Source organism: Alligator mississippiensis, chromosome 5 (assembly GCF_030867095.1).
Source record: "Alligator mississippiensis isolate rAllMis1 chromosome 5, rAllMis1, whole genome shotgun sequence".
Classification (NCBI taxonomy): domain Eukaryota; kingdom Metazoa; phylum Chordata; order Crocodylia; family Alligatoridae; genus Alligator; species Alligator mississippiensis.
Window position 1 is genome coordinate 185,856,844 of NC_081828.1, and position 23,464 is coordinate 185,880,307.

The 23,464-nt window shown below is 49.5% G+C and overlaps 1 protein-coding gene across 3 annotated transcripts in view; it reads left to right on the forward strand.

Annotated features, from left to right (window-relative positions):
• Positions 1 to 8,388: 8,388 nt before the first annotated feature.
• SPAG6 (sperm associated antigen 6) overlaps positions 8,389 to 23,464 on the forward strand; it is a 54,686-nt gene continuing 39,610 nt past the window's right edge. Inside the window, exons 1-2 of one of the 3 annotated variants that reach the window (XM_014608953.3) lie at positions 8,389 to 8,595; positions 8,671 to 8,766. In XM_014608953.3, the coding sequence (XP_014464439.2) occupies positions 8,571 to 8,595; positions 8,671 to 8,766 (121 nt within the window). In that variant the 5' untranslated portion in view covers positions 8,389 to 8,570. Of the gene's footprint in view, positions 8,596 to 8,670; positions 8,767 to 18,115; positions 18,182 to 23,464 lie in introns of those variants that run through there. The other 2 variants (XM_019497681.2, XM_059729070.1) reach the window with 2 other exon arrangements.

Here is a 23,464-nt window from a genome sequence, read left to right on the forward strand (position 1 = left end):
ACGGTTGTGCAAGAGGATGGATATTAGCAAGAAGCTTCTTTCATTCCCGTGCCAAGGGGCCGGGAAAAAGACGGCGATCGTTTTTAGAGGACTTGGTTCAAAGAAGCTTTTCTTCGGCTCTTTAGCAATGAATGAGCCATTGAGACTCTGTTGTTTAAAATTCAAAGGCAGAGCGACAGACAAACTTCAAGGTAAAATGGGGACATCTTCCTTTTCCCACCGCAGCTGCCAGTGATGTATCTTCTGTCATTCCTCTCCGTATACCATCTACCCCACGACGTATTTCTTTCGCCAGGAATTTCTAGTGATCAGCCCAAGCGAATCTTTCCAAGACTTTCAAAGACCGAGATTTAGGCAAAGCTTGGAGAGAATGGCTTCTTGCAGGTCCACGGCTTGCTGCCGAGTCTGCCTGCTACCACCGATCCTGAATGCACCGTTGGTATCCTCCGGTCACACCGCTGCGTTGTTACCTTCCGAAGCTCACAGACGAGTTCTTCGGCTCCCCTCCCGCGTGAACTCTTGCAGTTCCGACCTTAACCACCACACTGCTGCTCGGAGATCGGGCGCTCCTGGATCTGCAAGTACGGCAGGGCTCGGGCTTTCTGCCTGCCCAGGGCAGGGGCCGAGAGAAGCAAGAGGCACGTTTGGCGGCAGGTCCCGGGCCAGGGTTTGAGAGCCTAACTCCCTGCAAACACCTCCCGCCCTCCCAAAGTTCACACTGTGAAATTGCGAGACGCTGTTTATGCAGAGAGAAGTGTTTCCTGTTTCCGCTGTTAATTTTTAACGTTCTTGCTTCTACTCTGGGGGCTCGAAGCGGATTTCCTTTATTTTTACTAAAGACAGTATCTTTTTCTTCATGTTTTCTAAATAGTTCCCAGACAAGAAATGCCTTTGCAGGCACCGGTAGGCATGTCTAATGGGCTGGAGACAGCAAGCGCTGCGAGTCTGCAATTGCTGCCGGGCTATGACAGCCCCCCGTGACAGCTGCTTTGTGCCTTAAGAATTCAAATATTGCAGGACTATTCCGACTTCGTGACACGCCCCCCCGGCCCGGGTTGTCCCTTGTGCTCTCTGTCCCGAAACCCAGAGGAGGATCCCAGAGGACCCACGACCCACCCTCACACCTTGCAGGCGCGGGACCGCGCTCTCCCGGCGCCGCCCGGGCTCTCGATCCCTTTGCTGATGTCATGAGCTGGAGACTGACGTGAGTTTCAAACTGTGAAACCGAGGACATCAAAAGGAGAGCCCGCATCGCCCCGCACCCAGTTCCCGAAAGGCAGGAAGGAAACTCCCATCCGCTCTGGCGCGTGGCAGCCGGGCCCTGCCTTCAAGACCCGGGGCAAGGCGAGGGCTCTGCCCCGCAGCAGCCCGCGGCCGGCGCCCAGCGGTGCGGGGTGCAGGACCGGACTCGGGGTGTCGCCGGGCGCCCGATGCAGGGCTCCGGGGAGCAACCGGCCGGGCTCCGGTGCCGGCGCTGGGCGGCCCGCGAGGCTTTCCCTGCTGCCGCCCGGGGCAACCGAAACCGGCCTCGGCAAGTCCGGAGGAGCCGCCGGGGCGCGCTGCCCTCCCCGCGGAGCCGCCGGCGGCCGACAAGGGGCCCGCGGCGGCTGCGCGAGGACCCGCGGGCATCCGAGCCGGCGTCTGCCCGCCGCGAGGGGCCGCGCCGCTCCTCCCGCCCGCCCGCGGGCTCCGCTCGGCGCCTGCACCGCGCCGCACAAAGCCGCTGGCGGCTGCGGCTCCGCGCCGAGCAGAAGCCATCTTGCGCCTGCGCATCCGGCCGCCCGCTGCCGCCGCCGCCGGTCCGGCCAGCCTCGTGGCGCGGCGCGGGAGGCGGCAGCGACGGGGCGGCCCCGGCGGCGCGTCCGTGCTGCCCTCGAGGCCCCGCCACGCCCGGCCGCGGCCGCGAGGGGAAGGGCGGGGCGCGGGGAGCCTGCTCGTGGGCCGCCGCCGGCCCCGGGGAAGTGCCCTGCGGTCCCCGCGAGCGCCCGCGCCGGCTCTGCCCGCGGCCCGGCGGGAGCTCTCGGGAGCCGGCGGCCGCCCCGGCGAGCGGCCGGCGCTGCGCGGGGTCTCTGCCGTGGGCGCGCACAGCCGAGGCCGGGCGGGTTGGGCGCGGGTCGGGCCGGCGGGGCTGGGGTGCTGCCCCTCGCCCGGCCACGAGCCGCGCAGCCCGCACCGCCGTCCCCGCCGGGCACCCGCGCGGCCGTGGCGGACAGCGCCCGAGCCCGGCTCGTCCTGCCCGGGGCAGCGCCCCGGCCACGGACCAGCCCTCGCAGGCCGGGCGGCGCCGCTCCTGCTCCCACGTGTTTCTTTCCGGGGCGTCGGGGGCCCGGAGGAGGATGCGCGCCCGACTCGAGGGGACGGCGCCTGCGGGTCACAGCGCGGCCAGCGCGCCCTGTGCCCGCGACTGCCGCCCCTCAGCCCCCCTCGGGCCTCTCTTCCCGCCCAAAAAACCTCTGGCTTTCCAGGACCGCCGAGAGGGCCGTGCAGGCAAGTCTGCACCGGCCGAGACGGGCAATCCCCCAGCAGGGCGGGGAGCGCCCTTGCTCTGCCCGCGGGGCCGGCCGGCTGCAGGGTCGGGAGGCTGCATGGAGGGGGCCGCCGCCGCCATTTGCCGCCGGTAGTTTCACGCTCGTTGCTGAAGATCGCACCTCGCGCGCCGAGACAAAGGGCTGCGTTTGTATGGCTGTAAAACGCAGACGCTGTCCCCGGGGCCACACTATGCTGCTCACCGACCCCTTTCCCACGGCGGGCTGCTGCCGGCCACGGCCCCGCCAGGGACACCCCGGCGGCGGCATCTCAGCTCGCACCGAACAACACCCCCCCCCGCCAGCAGCGATGGCTTCCTCTGGTGCTATCAGACACGGCGGTGAAATACAGGGGAGCGACTCCAATCCCGGATTAGCCGGGAATGCTCTTTCCTTCGTGTCCTGACCTCTGCTGCAGTCGCGATCATTGACATTCCCCTTGCACTGATGTTTTAACTCTTCGCTTCTGACTGGGGGGAAGGGGGTGGGGGATCGTGAGGCGCCTTCTCCACTTAGGCAGGTTTTGAGTGGCGACAAAGCTGGGGGGAGGGACAGGGGAGCCTCTGGAGCGGACAGACGGGTGCGCTCCCCCCGCAGAGCGGTTCGCAGGGGCAGGAGCAGGAGCAGGTCCCCTCCGCCGGGCAGCCCGCGCCGCATCTGCACGAGGGGGAGCGCCCCGGCTCGGCCCGGCTGCTCTACAGGACAGGGCAAGCCCACGGGGTAAAACAAAACAAAATAAACCAAAACAGGCGGGAGCTGCCGGACAGGGGCCCGAGGAGCCGCGTCCGACTGCCCTGCACAGCAGCAACCCGGCTACGGCGACCCGGCCCGGAGCAGGGCAGGCGGTGCCCGGCCCCCCGGCCCGCACGCTGGCACCGGTCCCGAAACCCTGCCCTCAGAGCCGGGGCAGGGCGCGGGGTCCCGCGGGCGCTGGGACCGGGTGTGCGGAGGACCGGGAGGGGCGCGCGCGGCCTCGCCCTGCGCCCCGCGGGGGGCTGCGGCACTCCCCGCTCCGGCAGTGGCGTGGGCCGCGCACAGCTGCACCCTCCGGGCCCGAGGGTCCCCTGGCCCTGAGAGGCAGCGAGAGGGGTGCAGGAAGCCGCCAGCCTGGATCTGCCATCTTGTCTCTGGCAGGGGCTTGCCTCCTCTTGGCCCTGGAGACCCGCATGCCCTGGCAGGGGCCCAGCCGGGAGCGCCTGGGCAGCGGCTCCTGGGGCGACGGGCCCCTGTGGAGCGAGCCCTGCAACGGAGGCCTTCCCTTGGCCGGCGCTTTCCCCGCCACCTCCCTGCTAGGTGCTCAGAGCTCGCAGGCTGCTCAGCTGATTTGTTGCTAGTAGCAACCACACGACAGCGATTTGCAGCCTGTTCTGCTGCTGGTGCCTCTCGTCCCCCCTCCCGCGGATCGGGATCCTGGGCGCTGCCAGCGCGCCTCGCCGCCGCCCACGCCCCTTGCACGCGGTCTGGAAAGAAGAGCAATGGGTGTGTTGGGGGGGGCGGGGGCGCTTGTGAACTGATCTTTGAGGTCAGGAGTGAAGTATCGGCTGGCCAACCTCCGCTTTACTATTCCAGGCTGCGCTGTCTTCTCATTGTCTAGTCGCGTCGTTATAAATTACCAACCTGTCTATATAGATCAGCTCAGTGCGTACGCACGTGTAGTCGTGTCTCTCCGGGGCGCCAGGAGCAGTGCCCAGTACCAAAACAAAGCGCACCCTGCCGAGTAATAGTCACAAAGGAACTTCCACACTCTCCGGGCCATTTCGGGTTTGGAAACACCCCCACCGTATTTTTCCTCTTCCTGACACTGCACAAGCACTGAAGTTTCTGCAGGAAACCCATGATGTAGCCACACGCATGTGTTTACATCGATTCAGTGCTGCGAAGTTCTACGTACATTGCACCGTACTACCCTGCTTTGCCTTTCTTTTAATGTACTTGTATCTCTTTTCTTAGGTCGTTATCTTTTCTTTCCATTAGTACTGTCGGTGTGGGAAACCCCACAGACAAATGTATGATTTATGATTGACTGTTTATTTACACATGGATGTTAAAATGCCAAAGGAAGCTTTTTTTCATCTTGTGTAAAGAACAACCCATTTGTTTGTTATGCTTGACATTATTTATTTAATCCATATAAATATGTTGTGGATTAAGCTCATCACCAGGACTCTGAAGCGAAGACCGAAAGTTATCCTATATCTGTGTAGATCAAAGTCACAGCTCAAAAAGTGTCAATAGTCCTTTGTTAAATCCTTTCCTTTTGAATCTTTGTTAAAATTAGCTTGGGCCAAGACAACTGAAGTTAAATAAAGAAGCAACACTTAAATGTTGATTATATTTTAATGTAGGAAATAATGTGTCATGGACACCCCCAAAAATCAATATATTCTCCTGAAACACGTCAGTTTCCTGGACTCCATAAATACCAATAACTTTTCCCCAGTTTAATTAATTGTTATCAGATGAAGTCAACCGCTGTAAGGGGTAAATCGGGGAGGGAATATATTGAGCTTTCTGCATTACCTCTTCCATCAAAGAAGGCATCCTACCTGCTAAGCAATTGCCTCACCATCCAATTAAAAGGTCATTTTTGCGAAGTCGAGCAGTTTTTGAGCACTCTAAGCAGTTATTAACAAGTTAAACAAGTTTGGCTGTCAAAACAAATTGTAAGTATTGGACAGGTTGCAAAATATTAGTTGAGACTGTAACCAGAAGGGATTGTCCGAGTGTTGTCGGTTCGCCTGATTCCAGCGAAGAGGGCGGCTGGGATCAAGGAGCTGCAAGTACTAAGATGAACTTCTCAGGCACTGAAAACATTGCTTGACAGGCTTGAAATCATAAGCAGAGCCCCTGGGATACCTGCATGTACATGACAGCGTACATCCAATGCCCCGTGAACTGAATGAAACTCACTTTCAAACAACCACTGTAGTCCTTTCTTTATGAATATGTCATTAACTGCAGACTCGAAAAAAATCTGCGCGGATCGCGCTGGATGGTGCGGGGGGGTTCAAGGTGCTTTCGGATAGTTTAGCTCTAGACTTGGCACTTTTTCTCTATAGGACAAATGGGGCTGGAGGCGGGTGTGCGAAGGGGCAGACTGCTCTCAAGGAGGAAATTTAACCTGCTGCCTCGCGTCTGCATGGACACAAGTGGGAGGGCAAAGCTCGCGGAAAGTTTCTTGAGACAAGTATGAAACAAGAAGCAAACTCCAGCACCAGCTGTGCCCGCTGGAAGAGAACATCCCTCCTTTCTCCTTTATAACCGCGTCTTCTCGTAGCTCTTCTCCTGAGTTAAAGGGCTCCCTGTTCACGAGAATTAGCGTCATGAAGGTGAATGGTGGGTGATCTGATTGTTTTTACCGACGCGGCAGCTCTGACCGGCAGCCCCAAGGGCACTGGCTTTGGTCAGACAACACGTCATTTCCATCAATGACTTTCAGCCTCGGGCACTTCTGAGAGCCAATGACGTGTCCGTGGGCGGGGCTTCTGCGTGGTATTTTCAGCTCTCACTTCTCTCTAAACAGACTCAGCGCTTAAGGGAACCAAACACGGGAAGAATATCTGGAGATGTGCAAGATGAGTTTCCAGGCTTGCAGCCGATGCAGGTTGACTTAAGCAGGCAGGCACATCCATTTTGTCTGTAATTCACACCGTTGCTGTTTTCAACTTTGTCAAGCAGTGCTTATTTTTTTCAAATCTAACTTAAGTACGTGAAATATCCGTGAAAGAAATGTGCTTAACAGCTATTGCCTTTGTCATGCACACGTGGGGAGAATTTCCTAAAATATTTCCTGTGGCAAATGACCTTTTTGCCTATCTGATTGGACATGTCCTATTTACCGGTACTTTTAGAGAAAAGAAACATACTGCCAGTTTAAAAGAGAGAGGGAGGGGGGAGTTGCACAAAATACTCGTTGAACCATCCACTTCATTTTGGAAAACAATTCCGCTTGTTTCAGTCCATGTTACTTGTATCTGAACGGAATATACGGATTATATTTTAGCACCATATAACTTTCTAAAACATCTTTACACTTTTCGAGTCTGAAAGAATACCTTCCTTGAGCGCTAAAGTATTATAAAAGACTTTACCATTATTTACCAAACAGCATATTCGTGTCACGAGTAATACATTTAATCTTACTTGTTTTACATATAGAGCTATGAAGAGCAAAGCAGCGGCATCTAAAATTCGTGAAGACATTATCTTTTATATTTTAGTATATATGTTTTATTAAGTGTGAATACGGGCGTTGTGCTAACGATCCTTATTTAATTTAGACTAGGACTTCGCAGAACTGGGCCAGTTTTTGAATAAGTCAAAGTGTGTTCACGAATATTCAACCTATTTAGGAATCTCGGGCAAGAATTTGGAGCCTGTTGGAGAGTCTAGTGATGTTCAAAGACTGTCGGAATTGTCAGTCACTGCTTGCGTTAGGTGCTAGAGGGAACTCTTTTTTAAACCTCTTCCGTACCTATGCACTTACTTCTGGGAGACCAATCATACAGCGATTACACTCCAGATGTGTAAGACAGGCAGGGGACTTAACCTGGCGCTCATGAAAAGTATTAATTTCCAAACAATGTGCATCTATAAACTGGGTTATTAATATGGGGAATGTCCAAATCAGCAGCTACCTTGGCCAACGTCAGCAGCAGGTAGTTTTTCAAAAAGGCGAATGATGTAAAACACAAGGAAAAATAAAACGATTACCTCATCAAGCCAGAAAGTCTTTGGTTAGCACCCGCCCATACTAGCTAGCTTCATTTTAACAACAAATACATCATTTCGGATTATCTCTAGTGCAGGGATCTACATTAGAAATGCCTAAAAGCTGTCCCAGAAGCTGCCGCCCCTCGGCCAGTGTCAGCAGGAAATTAAGCTAAACACTGCTAAAGTCAAGCTTGCAATGAACTTTATTCTGACGACTGAAGATGATAAAAAATCACCTTCTCTTGAAAGGGAGAACACGTGCTTTGCTCCCAAGCCTTTTGTCAAGGCATCTCCCCTCTCCTCCCCTCCCCGCCGTGCTCCTGCTAGTGCGCGCTGTCGGGGCACGGCGCAGTCCGGGCGCGAGGCGCAGGAGGGGCGGCCCGGGGAGCCGAGCGCTCCAGTCCAGGGCTGCGGCTGGCTCCCGTCCTGGCTCCTGTCCAGGGCTCCGGGACTCACCCGCGCCTCTCCCGGCCTCCCCACGTTTCGCCTGCCGGGGCTGCCCTGAGCCTCCGCCGACAAGGCAGCGGCGCAGCGCGGGTGCGGGCGGAGCGCGGAGGCTGGCGGCCGCGGGGCGCGCAGGCAGGACGGCGCTGGACGCCAGCAGCCCGCCTGGCTCCCCCCGCGGCTGAGAGGTGAGCGGGTCCTCGGCGGGGAGCCCCGGCGCCTGCTGCGAAAGGTGGGCGCTGCCCCGAGGCACGGGTGCGCCCGGCCGCCCTCCCCGGGAGCAGCGCGGGCAGAGCCGGGCGCGGGGCTGGTTGGACCGGGCGAGCTGGGAGGGCGCGCGGGGGTCGGGCTCGCTGCTGCTGCTGCGCCCCCGCGGGCCCGCGCCGGCACAAGGGGGGAGGGCGGGAGCGCTTCTGGCTGCGGCGGGTGGAGGGGAAAAGAAACCCGTTGCCGTGCCGGGGGGGTCACGTCTAAGCACCACGCGCAGCGGCTCGGCCGAGGGCTCCGTCGCGCTTGCGGCGACACTTCCCGGCGCCAAACGCGCTGCCCCTGCGCGGCCCTGGGCCTGCTCCGCCGGCGCGCAGCCAGGTGCGCCCCGCCCGCCCGGGCACACGCAGCCCCGCGGGGAGGCGGCGGCCCTGATGTCACAATCAGGCGGCCGAAGCTCCCCGCCCCCTCCCGCCCCCGCGCGGCGCTTCCGCCCGGTTACCTAGGAGAGCGATACACAGAGCGGCGCGGAGCCACCGGCTCCCCGCTCCCGCTCCCGCGCGCCTTGGCCTGCGGGGCTGAGCACCCCTAGGGACCCCGATCCCGGAAGGCGCGGCAGACACCGCCAGGAGCATTTGCTGTCTCGTCCCTCGCCCCGCTCCGGGCTCTTCGGCAGGAGCCATGAGCCAGAGGCAGGTCTTGCAAGGTACGGGTACTCCTCGCCGGCCCCGCGGCTCCCTGCGCGCTGCCCCCGCTCACTCTGCCCCTCTCCGCCCCGCAGTGTTTGAGCAGTACCAGAGAGCCCGGACCCAGTTCGTGCAGACGGTCGCGGAACTTGCCGCTCGGCCCCAGAACATCGAGACCCTCCAAAACGCAGGTACAGCTCCGGGGTCCGCGGAGATGCAGGGCCCCGCCGCGCTCACTCTGTGCCTGCCCAGGGTGAAGGTGCAGTGAAGTGAGAAAGCCTTTATGCATTTGCATGTCAGGCCAATCTGTATTTACTTGTCATGCCGGTATTTTTACAGCCCAGGAGCCTCAGGTACGTGGTTATATGGTTAGGCTCAGTCCCTGTGCCAAGAAAAGCAGAGAGACTGCGAGGATAATGCACCGGCACTGGAACGCGGTTACACATTTCTTCCTTCCCATTTACTGCACTTTTCAGAAGTAGGAAGAGCGGCTGTCACACTTAAAGGCAACGGTGCTCTCTAGTTTGGGCTTGGATTGTTGATGTGAGAAGAATGGCACTTTATTTTGTGCTCATGTTGAATAGAAATGCAGGTTTCATTGATAGAGATGAAGAAGACTTTCAGCCCAGAAAACATTTTTTAGAACAAAAGTTTTCTTTTGTTAAATTCACAATAGTTCAAAGGGTATTAGGTGTTTGGCATGTGGAATGAATAAGTGGAGCATGTCTGAGTTTTTCAGATTCAGTATTATCTGTGGCATTCTTTTGGGGAAGGTATAAAGTTTTTGTTTTGTGTTTGTTTTCTTAGATCTTTTTAGGTTTCTAATTAATCTGTTCCTGTAGGTATTTACCTGGTTCTCTTTGCTGTAATATTCAATCATGTGTTTGTCATATCTTCCTGAGTGAGATTTGGAAGTTAAACATATGCATGGATTGGGTATATGTCTGCATGTGTGCCGGCTGACACCCACCCATGCCCACACACACTCCCATTTATTTTAAATAAATCTTGTCAGTATAATGAATTTGTGTTTTATAAATAAAACTGTATTTTGAGGCATGAGGAATTACTAACTAAATTAAAATATAAATGAGCTCTGTGAAAATGTTGTAAAGCAAAATCATATTAGAAAGGTAAGGGTCTTTGTAACAGTTTGCCTCAAATTTTGTTTATAAATTATTGAGCATCTTAACCTGTCTAATGTGTTCAGTTGTCTAGGAGTTCATGCTATCTCATTGCTTTCATGCAGTTTAATAAACTAAAATAAGCATCTTTTGTCATGCAAATGACTCCTAGCATAGCCATTTCATTATTAACATTTAATCACCAACTCCAGTTGTCCAGAGTTCTTATGTTATTTAGTAAGAAGAAAAAAGGCATAAGAGCAGAACATAATACAGACTTAAAAGACTTTTAGAGAAAGAGCTGTAAAGCCTGACTTATTTTATGGTATTGATAATTATTACCTGTTTTTATGGTATCAGTTGTTAAAAGTATTTTAGTTTAAATACTTATTTGCTAACTCTTTCAAAATTCACAGTTTTTCCAAAATGCAGTCCAAATAAAGAAAACCTGGAAAACAAAATTTTTTCTAATATTATGGTTAAAAATGTATCATGGTACCTAAATTATTGTTAAAGAAACATGAACCTGATTATGCAAGCCATATTTGAATACAGTATCCATTGAGCAGGTCTTTGATAATACTATTTGAATAACTTTGCTTTCAGGAAATTGGGATCTGTACAACCTGCTGCCCTTATTCTTGCTAGTTGTCTTCATTTATGAAATGAAACTATTTAATGTAGTAAGAACTTTTTGTGATCTCTGAGAATGGGGCCCCACATACCTGCTTTAAGGCCCAGTTCAGCCAATTGTCCACATCCGGAGCCCTTGTTTAGACAGAAACCTCATACTTGATACTAAAAAAAAGGAGAAAGTTTTATTTTAAGACAACCCCTCTAAACCAAGCACAGTTATACTTGACTTAATCATTCCAAATATGTATGTCTGACTAACCTGAGTTATTTGTCAGTGTATCAAAACCAGTACTGGATGAAGTGTCCAGATTATGGGCCAGATGATTCATACATTGTGCAACCAGCATGCTCCTCAGTCACTGAGATTTTTTATGAAGGAATGCAGATATTCAGGCCTAAGGTTAGTGGCATGGAGAAGTCACTCAATCTAGTACCATTTCTTTGTTTTATAAGTTTTAAATTATTCTAAAGAGGGAAATAATTGCAACTATAGAGTTTTTATCATGTTTTATTTGAATGTGTAAGGCCCATAAATACTGGAAAACAAAACCTGAATCCTGCCTTTAAAACTAGTTTATAAACTTATAATTGTAGCAACAGCTGTTAGTTTTGACTTATTTTGCCAGATATGCCAGATGCAGAATTTTTAGGTTGTGATTAACTCCTTCAAAAAGGAACAATAAAACATTTTGGGGCATAGTTGTTGTGCAGACAATTGGCAAATCTTTTTTGTGGTCTTGCTATATTAAACTGCCTCTAATAAGGCCTGAGGGGGCCTCATTATTACATAAAATGAAACTATTCTGTATAAATTTTAAAAGTTTTCTGTCTGCTTATCCCTGAAAAGAAAGCTAACTTTTTGTAAGCTAACAAGAAGCAGAGCCTAATCCTAAAAGGTACTGACTGCCATTAGGCATCACTGATTTTAATAACTGATGGGTGCTTGGCACCTCACACAAGAGGCCCATTGCATTTGGATCTAGAGGGCCCAGGATTATCCATTTTTTTTTCATTTTAATCAACGTGTGTGGCAAAATTACAATGGAATTAAATTTGAACAAGATTGGGCACTGAAATAACTGCAGTACAGTGTATTACTATATAATTAACCCAGTCTTATTCCTGGAATATCCCTAAAAATCAGTTTGAAAAACCAAGACAGATCAGGATGCGGGAGGAATATCTAATTTGGCACCACTTGTACAAATCCTTAGTAATAAATACATTACATTCTTAATGTCTTCTCAACAGGTAGAGGTTGAGAGGGCTTTCTGCTCTTTATTAATGCTCCTGTCCCAGCTCAAACACCTCTAATGTGGAGATCTTGTGTTACAAAAAATCTTGATTATACCTTAAGCACCCCTTTTCTAGCATCCTAGCTGATGCACAAACCAACAGCAAGTAATAAGAAAAGTAACATCAATGCCAATTGAATTATGGTAGTAGATAGAGGGTAGTAATATTATAAGCACATTTAAAATACAATGGTTCAAACCATGTCCCTAGAACTGTATATGTAAGTCGTCAGTGCCTCTTGTATGGAAGAGGGCTCAGCCCCTATAGCAGCTCTGTCAGATTCTGCAGAGGCCCTTCTTCATAATCTGGGCTCCAAGCTAGGGAAAACCTTGGCGGGGATGAAAGGAAGATTGGGTTGTCTAGGGAGGATACACATCTACCTCCTTCTCTGATTACATCCCAGATTTTGTGGAAAATCCTCAGAAAAAATCATTTAGCTCCAGACAGCATTATTCTTTGTTCAGAGCCCATTCTCTAGAAATCTTGAGTCTGTGACAGGGGAATTTGGGACCACTGCAGATAACCTTCATATCCTTGGCCTTCCTCCAGTGTGCACATTTGGCACAGAATCTTCCACAACTGGAGGCTGTCCTGACGGTTGTTTCTATGTGGGAGCAATTGATCTTATGTAACAATGGAGAGATCATTACAAGGAAACCTTCTCAGAAATTCTTGTAGGTTTTCCTGCTGGCTGTGATATATATATACCTTGGGTGCTTTAGTGACCAGGGATACTCCCATAAGTAAATGCTACTCAAGATGTGTAATAGTTGAAAAATCAGGCTTCTTAATGCATAATTAATGCAGCTGTCTTGAAAGAAGAAAAATCCTCCTCCAGAAAACCCGTTTCAGCTGGTAAATATGCAGCTGGGACACTGACAAACAATTCATTTATCAAATCTCGTTTCTCATGGGCTCTAACTTATCAAAGAAGTCTATTTTGATGGTAATAGCTTTCTAATCCTTTGGAAGTTACAGCCCATGAAATTTGCTATCAGAGTGTATTATCAAAAGAAAAACAATGATTTCAAATATTAGAAATTGAATATTTCCGACAGTAATTAAAGATGGACCTGAATCAACCTCCCCTCTAACCCCAATCCTGTTATTATATCCAAACACCATTTTGCCTTCAATTTTGGGACAGTTTAGAACTAGGTCTGAATTTCTATCTTAAGGTATATTTCCAGCAATGACATTCTAAGGGCCTCACTCTTACCTTCTTTGCTTATTTTGTGAAATACAGTACTCTGTAAATAGTTCTACTGAAGTTAGTGGGATTATTCTTCAAATAATTTACTATTAACTATGAAGAAATATAACAGAATCAAGCCCTATGAATTTAACTGCTTTTGATTTCTGGAAATTAAAAGTCCAGATTCTATTCCACCGCATGTAAACAGACTTGTGCATTTACACCCAATCCTGTTAACTCTGCTTAAATCCTTGAAAAACTGTTAATGCTAATCTGGGTCCATCTTCCTCCTCCTCCTTCCTGCTTTTATATGACCAGGGATCCTGGTTTTCTCTGATAAAAAAATCCCCAATTTTTGGATTTAAAAAAGTAACCCAAAATCCACATTTTTCCACAATTAAAATAAAACACCACTAATATAGACATAGGAAAAATGTGGATTTTGGGTTATTTTTTTAAATCTGAAAATTGGGGATTTTTAAAATCAGAGAATACTAGGATCCCTGTTTATGACTCGGTTTTATGGCTAAGATGACCATATGTTACAAATTGTTACAGGATGAGCTCTGGGGCAGCCCTGGCACCCCCTGGGGCTCACCCTAGTCCTATTCATACTCCTGGTCCTCTATATAACCTCCCCTGTTTAACTCTCCTGCCATGCCTTGATGTTCTTTGGCTATCAATTGGAAGGCTGCCCCTGAGTCTCAGAGTGCTCTCACCTAGGTGACCGCCTTTTTAAATTGGAAAGGTTGGACACATGCCTGCCTACCCCCATACCTGGCACAGCCTTTCCCTCAGGAGCCCACACCAGTTGTGTGCCCCCTACGCACCTGGCAGCAGTGGGCGGCACAACTCTATGCCACTGCCACTCTGGCTGCTATCAGGTAGGCAGGAAGCACATCACCATAGCAGTGCGGGGCTCTGAGGGGGAGGGCAGCAGGGCAGGGAGCCCTGAGCCCACAGCCTGCATCCACCCCTACCCTGCACACAAATCTGGGGGGCACATGCCCCCCATCCACCTCTCCCTATGCACACAGCGGCAGAGAGTTGCCCTCCCCATGCCCCCTGGCCCCATACTTGTGACTCTGTCCTGCTTCCCACCCTGGTCCCAGGACCCCATGCATTGCCCTGGCTGGGCAGCATCCCCAGTGCCTGTTTCATTTCCTCCCTCACTATGAGGGACTTGATCTGCCCCCCCCCGCCCACTCCTGGAATGGGACTTGATGATCCCATTCCAGGAGTGTCCCACCCAATTAGGGACAGGTGGCTCTTACCAGTGTCTAACCAACATAACCAACCTCTTATAGTCTCTGGGCCTTCTGCCCACTAACCCAAAACATTGCGGTTCTCCATGTACTCTGGTGGGTCTACTAGTACCTGGCTGGCACTAGTCCAAGCTAGTGGTCATCATCTGTGGCCCTCTTGGCCCCTAATTAAGCCCTAGGTCTCTTAATCATGGCCTCCAGCCTCCTCCATAGCTATGGTCATGCCTCACAGGTGTCACTTTGTCTTTGTTTATCTTCCTATATAGGCTTCAGTCCTCTTAGCTTTAGCCTACAGGTTACTTGACTGTAGGTTTGTAGCCTGGGCCCACTTACTCTGGCCTGGAATTTCAGTCTCAGCCTCTTATTGGCCTTTGTCTGCTTGTGTTGCCTTCTTGTAGCTCAGGTTCTGGCCTGCTTGTGCCTTGCTGCAGTTTCTCCCTTGGCTCCCTGTTACACGAATGTAGATGCATTAATGAATTTTCATGGACTTGAACAGTAGAATAGAATGCACTTAGGTGCGCTAGATGCCCAGCAAGTGGAATACAATCTGGCCCTAGGTATATATTCTCTCCTTCAGTGGGAGTAACCCCTTAATTTATAATGTGGTTTTTTTCTGTAGTAGAGGGTACTAATGGGGACAGTTGCTTTTTAAATTATAAAATTGTTTAAGGATTTCAGCAAAATTAAGAAAAAGAATGTTACAATGACTGAAATGGCTTCAAAGCTGAAAAACTAAAGACCAACTCCTGGGGCACATCTAGATGAGTGTAGACATGCAGTATGTGGCACTGCAGACATGTCTGTGGCACCACACACCACACATGCTGCACATGCAGGCATTCTCTGTGCTGCAATTTAGCAGCATGGGTGTGGGGGGTTGACCCCATGTCAAAAAAACCTACCTAAAAAAAGTGGGATGGTGTATGTGGTGGCATTGCATGCCTCCCAAAACCAGAGCCTGGCCGGCCAGAGCTGCACTTCAGCTGCTGGCCAGGCTCCTTGCTGCAGGATCGCTGTGTCTGCAGCTCCCAGAGGCCCCCAGGAACCCTGGTAAGGCTGCTGGGGCCACCGCAGTTGCTGGCCCCAGCCTTCCCCACCCCACCCCACCCAGGGCAATGTGTTGCACACCACAACACACGTGGCACAGGCACTCCCCGGAGACAAGTAGCAGTGGCACACATTGTCCCTGGGGAAACACACTTTTTATTCCTGGGGAAATGCACATACCCACTTGGGGGGGATGTGTCCCTGATTTTTTTTGTTTTGTTTTTATTGTTTTATTGTTCATTTTGAATATCAAATAAGTACATGTAAAAGTTCATTCTAGACTTCTTATTTTCCTCTATATTGGAAGTGGTGGGGGCGCCAAGGTACATGGTTTGCCTTGGGCGCCAATTATCCTTGGACCAGCCCTGATTGCCAGCCCCTTAGGTCAGGACCTGTCCTTCACAAAGTGTTTATGCTGTGCCAACCATGATGGGGCCCTGATATCAGGTGAGACATTCAAACACAACTGTCACACAAATAATAAGCACTTTTAGCATCCTGTGGGAAAGATGCTTCAGCATTCTGACTAGCAAGGGTTGAGTACAAGGCTATAAAAGTCAGGAGTGCAAAGAAAGGAGGATGATCTTGTTAAAATGCAGCAGTGGAACTCAGGAGATCTAGTTTCCCCCTTCAGAAGTGCTGCAGCTGGTTTATATAATCCGTTCAGGTTGTGCGCCCTTCCTGTAAAATAGGAATAACAATATTTTCCTCAGCTATATGTTCGAGAGAGATTATTGACTGTCTGTGAGATTCTGAGGTACAAGGATGATTAGCTTAATGGAACAGCTTGAAAAACCTTCACTGATTTCTGGGAGACTAAAACCCTTCTGGAAGTGGCAAGAAACAGGTGCTGGTGAAGTTAGAAGTTCCTGTTAGCCAAGCATACAGGAGACTAAATAGCTGAAGGAAATTGAGTCTCTAAAAAGCAGAAGATGGATTGGAATCTACTGAAGTATTATGGCAAAAAGTGATTTGGTATGGAAGATCCTGATGAGGAGAAAGGATGAGGTCATGAAGAATAGCTTGTTTTCAGCTCCATTTCTAATTGTTTGCCATATAGTCATCCCATATTGGCAGAATTGCTTCAGATGGTTTTTGGTCTGAGGACAGGTTGTTCAGGTTCCTGTAGGGACTATTTTTGCCTGCATTTACATAGGTTTCTCCCTTTCATAAACTTGTTTTAATGGGATGGTCTAACAGTCCTTCTTGAGGGAAAACTCTAACTTTGTTGGAAGTATTACTTGAGTAGGGTCATAAGAATCAGGCTCTGAGTAAGGACTGAAGTATTTGGCCCAATGCATGAAGAAATGGAAAAAGAATTTACTCTACTTAATTCTATAAACTACACAGTGCTTTGCAAGCTTTCTCCTGAAGCCACTGGAGTCCCAGGAATATGGGTTTTGGGGTCACATGCACACAATAAAATTTGTTACCTACCCTGAAAAGTCTGTGTTCTAGGATCTCTCCTTCAGTGGAGAGATGTCTCACTTTCACATATTTAGTTGGAGGATTTGGGTTTATGAGTTCAGTCTTGTGAGGTGTTAAATGTTCTCAACTACTTTTGAATGACTTCAGTGAGAAGACAGAAGAAGACAAAAGAGAGCTGTTGAGGTGAATGGAAAATGGGAAGTTCTGATATGGCAAAGGAGGGAAATAAGCATATTAAGGGGAGATCATTAGACAAGAAATTATCACTGGAATCATGGAATACATCAACACTGTGCACTGTATTGTAGCATGGAGATACCCCAGTTAGCTCAAGAAAAGACAGCCTGGGTACTGGTGACAACATGGAACATCAGACTGGGTGATATATGCTGTTTTTCAGGATAGATAGGAAAATCATGCAAGTTAGAATAGAATATAGTTGCATACTGCTCTTAGGTATAGTTCACACAGAGCTCTGTGCCATCACACTTGGTTTTTTTACCGTAGCTAACTCGGGAATCTCTGATACACAGCACTATGCATCACAGGCATACCTTGGGTTGTTGGAGTGAAGTAGGGTAGTTGATTTTTAGGGGTTCAGAGATGTGGAGTTTCCTGGTGAAGGAGAGAAGCATGTATGTTAGTGAAAGTGCCAGAAATGTCCCAGGGAAAAAAGAGGATATGTCATCAAGGGTGAAGAGATTGCTTTGAAAGGAACCTGTTGCTCCTGGATCCTCTGCCCCTTGTGTCGCTGCTTCAGCCTATGTGGAGGAAACCACAGGAAATGGGGAGAGGTTGAAGTCCTGATGGCAGCTGCTGGTTAGTGAAAATGCCAGGTGGGGGACTTATTGAACTAGCCATCCAGAGGAGCAGCTCATTCTGACTCCCTCACCTCCATGCCCCTGCTGGGTAGCAGATCTTACTGTTGGGTGCTGAGTAGCCCTGTGACATGTTTTTAATAGATTAGTACTTATGATCCCTGCATCTTTCATGCTCACGTGGAAGAGGCCTGTGAAATGGCTGCCTGAATCTGCTTTTAAATGTAAGTCTCTTGTTACTCCTAACTGCTTCTGGCTCCTCTGGGCCTGCTGACAAACTGAGTTGTACCACGTGCTCTACCATCTGTTAATTACATGGAAAACTGCTTGATTATCCAAAAACCCTGTTGCCAGAGTGTTCAGTGTTCATATTTGGAGAATCCTGGTTGTACTCAAGCAGAGAAGTGGAGATGATAAAAATGCTTTGTCCAGGAAATGAATGTGGGCAGAGAACTACTGGGTATCAAGATCTCACTGAGAGGGAACGTCTTGAGACAGGTAGGTGAAGGATCTCTCCTTAATTAGTCATCAGGGAAACTTGCTTCCATGAGGGCAAAGTTGGCACTAGGAAGCCTAGGGAAGGTGGAAATAAACTTGCATATTATTCTAAAGTGTTTCTTTTCAATTGGGCTTATGTCAGAATTTGGGAATCATGATTCTTGAAAACTCTAGGTTATGTGTTGAAGGCTTGATTATTATTATTAACTTACTGAATACCCTCAATGCAATAGACACTGTGCAAGACAGAAGACAACATCTGATAGTTGGTGACCTGATAGATGACCTGATAATTTAAGGTAGGTGGACAATGCAGTTCAAATACAAAATATGCTGCAGGGCATCAAATGATATGCAAAATTTTAAAGTCTTGGTGGGGAAACTTTGTTTTTTCTGGTCTTCTTAAGTCTTATTTTTAAAGAGGATTTGAATTGGGAAAAGGTGGTCATCAATTGCTGGAGGGGAGGGAGTTAGATGCTTAGAGGGTGATGTGGAAGATTTTTCTCTTTTTTGTGACTTGTTAAATTTGTTCCTTTTTCTAGGGGTAAGGATTTTAAGTTGTCATTTGTTTTCCACCCAAGCAATAGAAGTAACAAAACAAAGGTTGCAATCTCAAATAAATTTACTGTTTGTTTGGGTACAGGATCACATGGGAAGACAAATCTTGGAACCTGTTATTACCCTGAAGATTTTCCTTGCTAAAGAGAGGCAGCAGCCAGCATTTGCCTGTTGAATTAAGGCAAATCAGACCTTTGCCTCAACCCCGCTTGAGATGTGGATGTTAAAAGTGATTTATCTTTTAATGGCTATAAACTTCCTTTGAATCCATGATGACTAAGAAGCTGAGGATAGATTTCATAGACATTAGGGCGGGAAGGGACCTCAGAAGATCTTCAAGTCCAGCCTCCTGCCCCAGGGGCAGGAAGTCAGCTGGGGTCATAGGATCCCAGCAAGATAAATGTTCAATTGACTCTTAAAGGAGTCCAGAGTAGGTGCTTGCACCAGCTATGGTGGCAGTCTGTTCCAAGCCTTGGGGACTCGGACAGTAAAGAAGTTCTTCCTTATGTCCAGCCTGAAACGGTCTTGGACGAGTTTGTGACCGTTTGACCTGGTCATCCCTTGGGGCGCTCTGGTGAACAGACGTTCCTCCAGATCCTGGTGAGCACCCCGATAAACTTATAGACAGCCACCAGATCACCCCTGAGTCTGTGTTTTTCCAGGCTAAAGAGTCCCATAGCTCTCACCCTCTCATCATAAGGTCTGTTTTCCTGACCTCTGATCATGTGCGTGGCTCTTTTCTGGACTCTTTCAAGCTTCTCCACATCCTTTTTGAAGTGTGGAGCCCAAAACTGGACGCAGTACTCCAGCTGTGGCCTCACCAAGGCCGAGTACAGTGGGAGGATGACATCCTGGGATTTGCTAGAGAAGCATCTATGGATGCAAGCCAGCATTTTGCTCGCTTTACTAGCTGCAGCATCACATTGATGGCTCATGTTCATCTTGTGATCAATCATGACCCCCAAGTCCCTTTCGCCCATAGTGCTAGCCAGCATAGCACTGCTGAGCCTATAAGCATGCTGCAGGTTTTTCTTCCCAAGGTGGAGAACCTTGCATTTTTCAGTGTTAAACACCATCAGGTTCTCGTCTGCCAATTTCCTGAGCCTGTTGAGGTCAGCCTGGATCACCCTCCTGTCCTCAGGTGTGGACGCTTTACCCCAAAGTTTGGTGTCTTCGGCGAATGTGGCCAGTCCGCTTCTGATAAAAATGTCCACATCATTAATGAGTATGTTGAATAATGAAGGTCCAAGGATAGAGCCTTGAGGGATCTCACTGGTCACAGCACACCACGACGATTGACTTCTGTCAACCACCACCTTCTGGGTCTGACCATAGAGCCAATTCCCCAGCCAGCGGATCATGGTGAAGCCGAGGCCTCAGTTGGCCAGTTTTGCTAAGAGGTGATCATAGGATACAAGATCAAAGGCTTCTTTAAAGTCAAGATATATGAGATCAATCTCTTCTCCCTTGGCCAGGTGATAGGTCATCTGATTGTAAAAGGAAATAAGATTGGTCAAGCAAGACCTACCCGCAACACATCCATGCTGGCTATCCCTCAGGATGTTGCCATCAGCCAGTCTGTTAAGAATGGTCTCTTTGATAACCTTTTCTAAGACCTTCCCTGGGATAGAGGTCAGGCTGATGGGCCTGTAGTTTGCCAGATCCACTTTCTTCCCCTTCTTGAAGATAGGCACCACATTGGCCTTCTTCCAATCATCGGGCACTTCACCAGAGCGCCAGGAGTTCTCGAAGATCTGTGCCAGGGGCTGGGCTATGATGCTTGCCAGCTCCTTGATTACTTTGGGATGTAAACTGTCAGGGCCGGCTGACCTGAAGGTATCCAGCCTCTCAAGGTGTTCCTTTACAAGGTCAGCATTGATGGAGGGTAAGGAATCTCCTTCACCCAGGCCTTCCCATCCCATAATGGGCAGGGGCGTCCCTTGGGACTGATAAAAAACTGACACAAAGTATCCATTTAGCAAGTTGGCTTTTTCCTGGGCGTTGGTTGTCAGTTGTCCCATCTGGTTTAGCAAGGGTCCAATGTTGCCCTTGCTTTTCCTCCTGCTCCCCACATATCTAAGAAAGGACTTTTTATTGTCCTTGATGCTTGTAGCTAGTTGGAGTTCAGTTGCAGCCTTGGCTTTCCTGGTTCACTCCCTGCAGGTCTGGACCAGAGCAGAGTATTCCTCCTTGGAGGTGGATCCAGTTCTCCTTCCTTTGTAGGTCTTTCTTTTTAGATGCAGGAGGTCCTCTAGTTCCCTGCAGAGCCACAGGGGCTGCTGTGCCCTTTTGCTGCCTTTCTTCCGAGATGGGATAGACTTTGCTTGGGCATCCAGGATCGCTCCCTTGAGGAGCAACCACTCATCCTGAACTCCCCTCCCCTTTGGGTCGTGGTCCCTTAGGGCCTCTCTGACAAGCCTCCAGATCTTGTCAAAGTCATCTTTCCTGAAGTCGAGGACTTCTGTATTGTTGACTGACTTGCCAGCTTTACGGTGGATGGTGAAGGTAATCAGCTCGTGGTCACTGTCACCCAGCTTCCCTTCGGTTGTTAGGCCACTGATAAGGTCGTCCATCGTTGCCAGTACCAGGTCGAGCAGCGCTTTACCTCTCGTCAGTCCTTAGATTTCTTGAGTCAGATAGAGTTCATCCACGCACATGAGAAAGCTTTGCGACTGTTTGGATTTGGCCAAACGCTCTTCCCATGAGATGTCTGGGCAGTTGAAGTCTCCCATGACAACCATGCACTGGGAATGTGCGGCCTCAGCCAATTCCATGGCAAACTCCTGGTCAAGCTCTTGATCCTGGGTAGGAGGTCTGTAGTAGACTCCCACCATTGTGCCCTCTGTGCCATGTTCCCCACAGATTTTAACCCAGAGGGACTCCAGTCGTCCACCCTGGGCACCAATGTCGGCTTGCAGGGATGCATAATTTTCCTTGACATAGAAAGCCCCTTTTGTCCACTCAGTCTCTCCTGTACAGGGTATAGCTGTCTATACCTGTGGCCCAGTCATGGGTGGAGTCCCACCAGGTCTCCGTTATCCCTATGACATCATAGTTATTTGTGTTAAGCAGGAGGACAAGTTCATCCTGTTTATTCCCCAAGCTCCTGGCATTTGTGTACAGGCTTGCAAGTGTCCCTTTGGGGGCCTTGCCTTGGCTACAGATTGCTCCAGGGCTGGGGCAGGGGTGGGTTCCCTTAAGTGCCTTGGCCTGCTGGATTTGCAAAGGTTGCTCAGTGGGCCAGCAGTGGCGGTAGTCCCCCAATCTCCCTGCGGGTTTAGTTTAAAGCCCAGTGGAGCAGGTCAGCCAGTCTGGCTGAGAAGAGCCTCCTCCTCTGTGGAGAGAGGTGGAGGCCATCCCTTCCCAGCAACTCACTGCCTCTCTCACCAAAGAGCGGACTGTGGTCATGGAAGCCAAAGCCTTCACAATGACACCAGTGCCGCAGTCTTTGGTTTATTACCTCAATTCTCCTCTCCCTCCTCAGCCCGTAGCCCGAAACCAGGAGGATCAAGGAAGACACCACCTGCACCCCCAACCCCTTTAAGCCCTGCTCCCAAACCCTTGTAGCATTTCGTGACCTGGCTGGGATTGGGGAGACATTTCTCTACCCAAGATCAGTTATGGAGATGTGATGCAAAGGAGAATATTTAACAGGAAATATTTGTGTAATCCTTCTCCCAAGCACAGGTTGACAGCAAGGGCTAGGATTACATTCTGGGGTACTCGGTGAGTTATACCAGTGGCTTGAGCCCCAGCCCAAAAATCTGGGATCACTACATTTGATTGGGGTATTCCATAAAGACAGATGCCAATTCTTGCAAGCAGTATAAACCAACAAGTATAAATTTATTACCAAAACACAAACAAACCCCCCCAAAAAACAGAACCTTAAACACAATATAATAGAACTACAGTTCATAGGCTGAACCCCTTTAGAGAGACTTCACCCCAGCCCAGGCCAATCTAGGACTTGGGACCTACAAAGGGTTAGTTCCAGGGTCCATGCTGGAGCTGTCTTATGATTGGGGTTGATCACACATTGGGAAGCTGCTTGTGGTCAGTGGTTTGGTTGTGGTGCAGGGGGCCCCTCACCACTCCTGGAAAAGTGGTAGAGCACCGATCTTTGATTCCATGGAGAGGCTGTGTGTGGGGGTAACTGCAGCTCCTGCCAGCATACACATAGTCCAAAATTTCTGGGCTGGATTATATGGCCTGAGTTTCCCCTTTTTTAGCTGCTGATTCCTTCTCCCTTTGGATGGGACTTCTCTTTTCAGTAGCTTATAGCAGCTTCTCCCCCACTCCAAACTAGCCTAGCTGACCTTATATCCCTGAGCCTGACATCCTTTCAGCCATATCCAGTCAGGGAATACCATGATTCAGTCTCTCTCCTAATCAGTCCACCTGGAGAAGCTTCTGCTCCCCACCCCCTGGCCACCCAGATCAGAGGATTTTACATATATTACCCAGATACAAGGCCCCAGCTTTCCATGTGCAGACACATGGCCAGAACAATAGGGGCCATCTTGCCCACATGGCTAGATCATATGTTTTCTCTTTAAAGCAACAGGCCAAAGGAGAAAAGGGGGAAAAAAGGTAAATATAGAAAAAAACACACAATATATAGCAACCAAAGGGGTACACTCTGTTATACACAGCACAAGTGTCTGTGGGTGTTACATGTGCATGTGCATATGGACCTGCTTAGCTTTCACTGGGATAGCTCTTAATTTAGAAGGTCTTCCAGGGCCTTGAAACTAGCACTGTGAGAGTTATTATAATGGTTGTCCAGGGAGAATAGCAGCAGCCTCATTTCTGGTTTAAATTACTCAAATATTTCTCACTGAGATTAAAAAAGAAAAACAAAAAATCCACAAACCCCAAACTTGAAGTAGTTTACAATTGGACTATTGCCTAATCTGTGTGTTCATGTTTTTATAAACCAAATTGTTGTTGGAAGTTTTATCTGATTTTATGTTTTAAGTCAGTGTTAAAACTATTTTGATTCAACCTGTGGAAATTCCTGC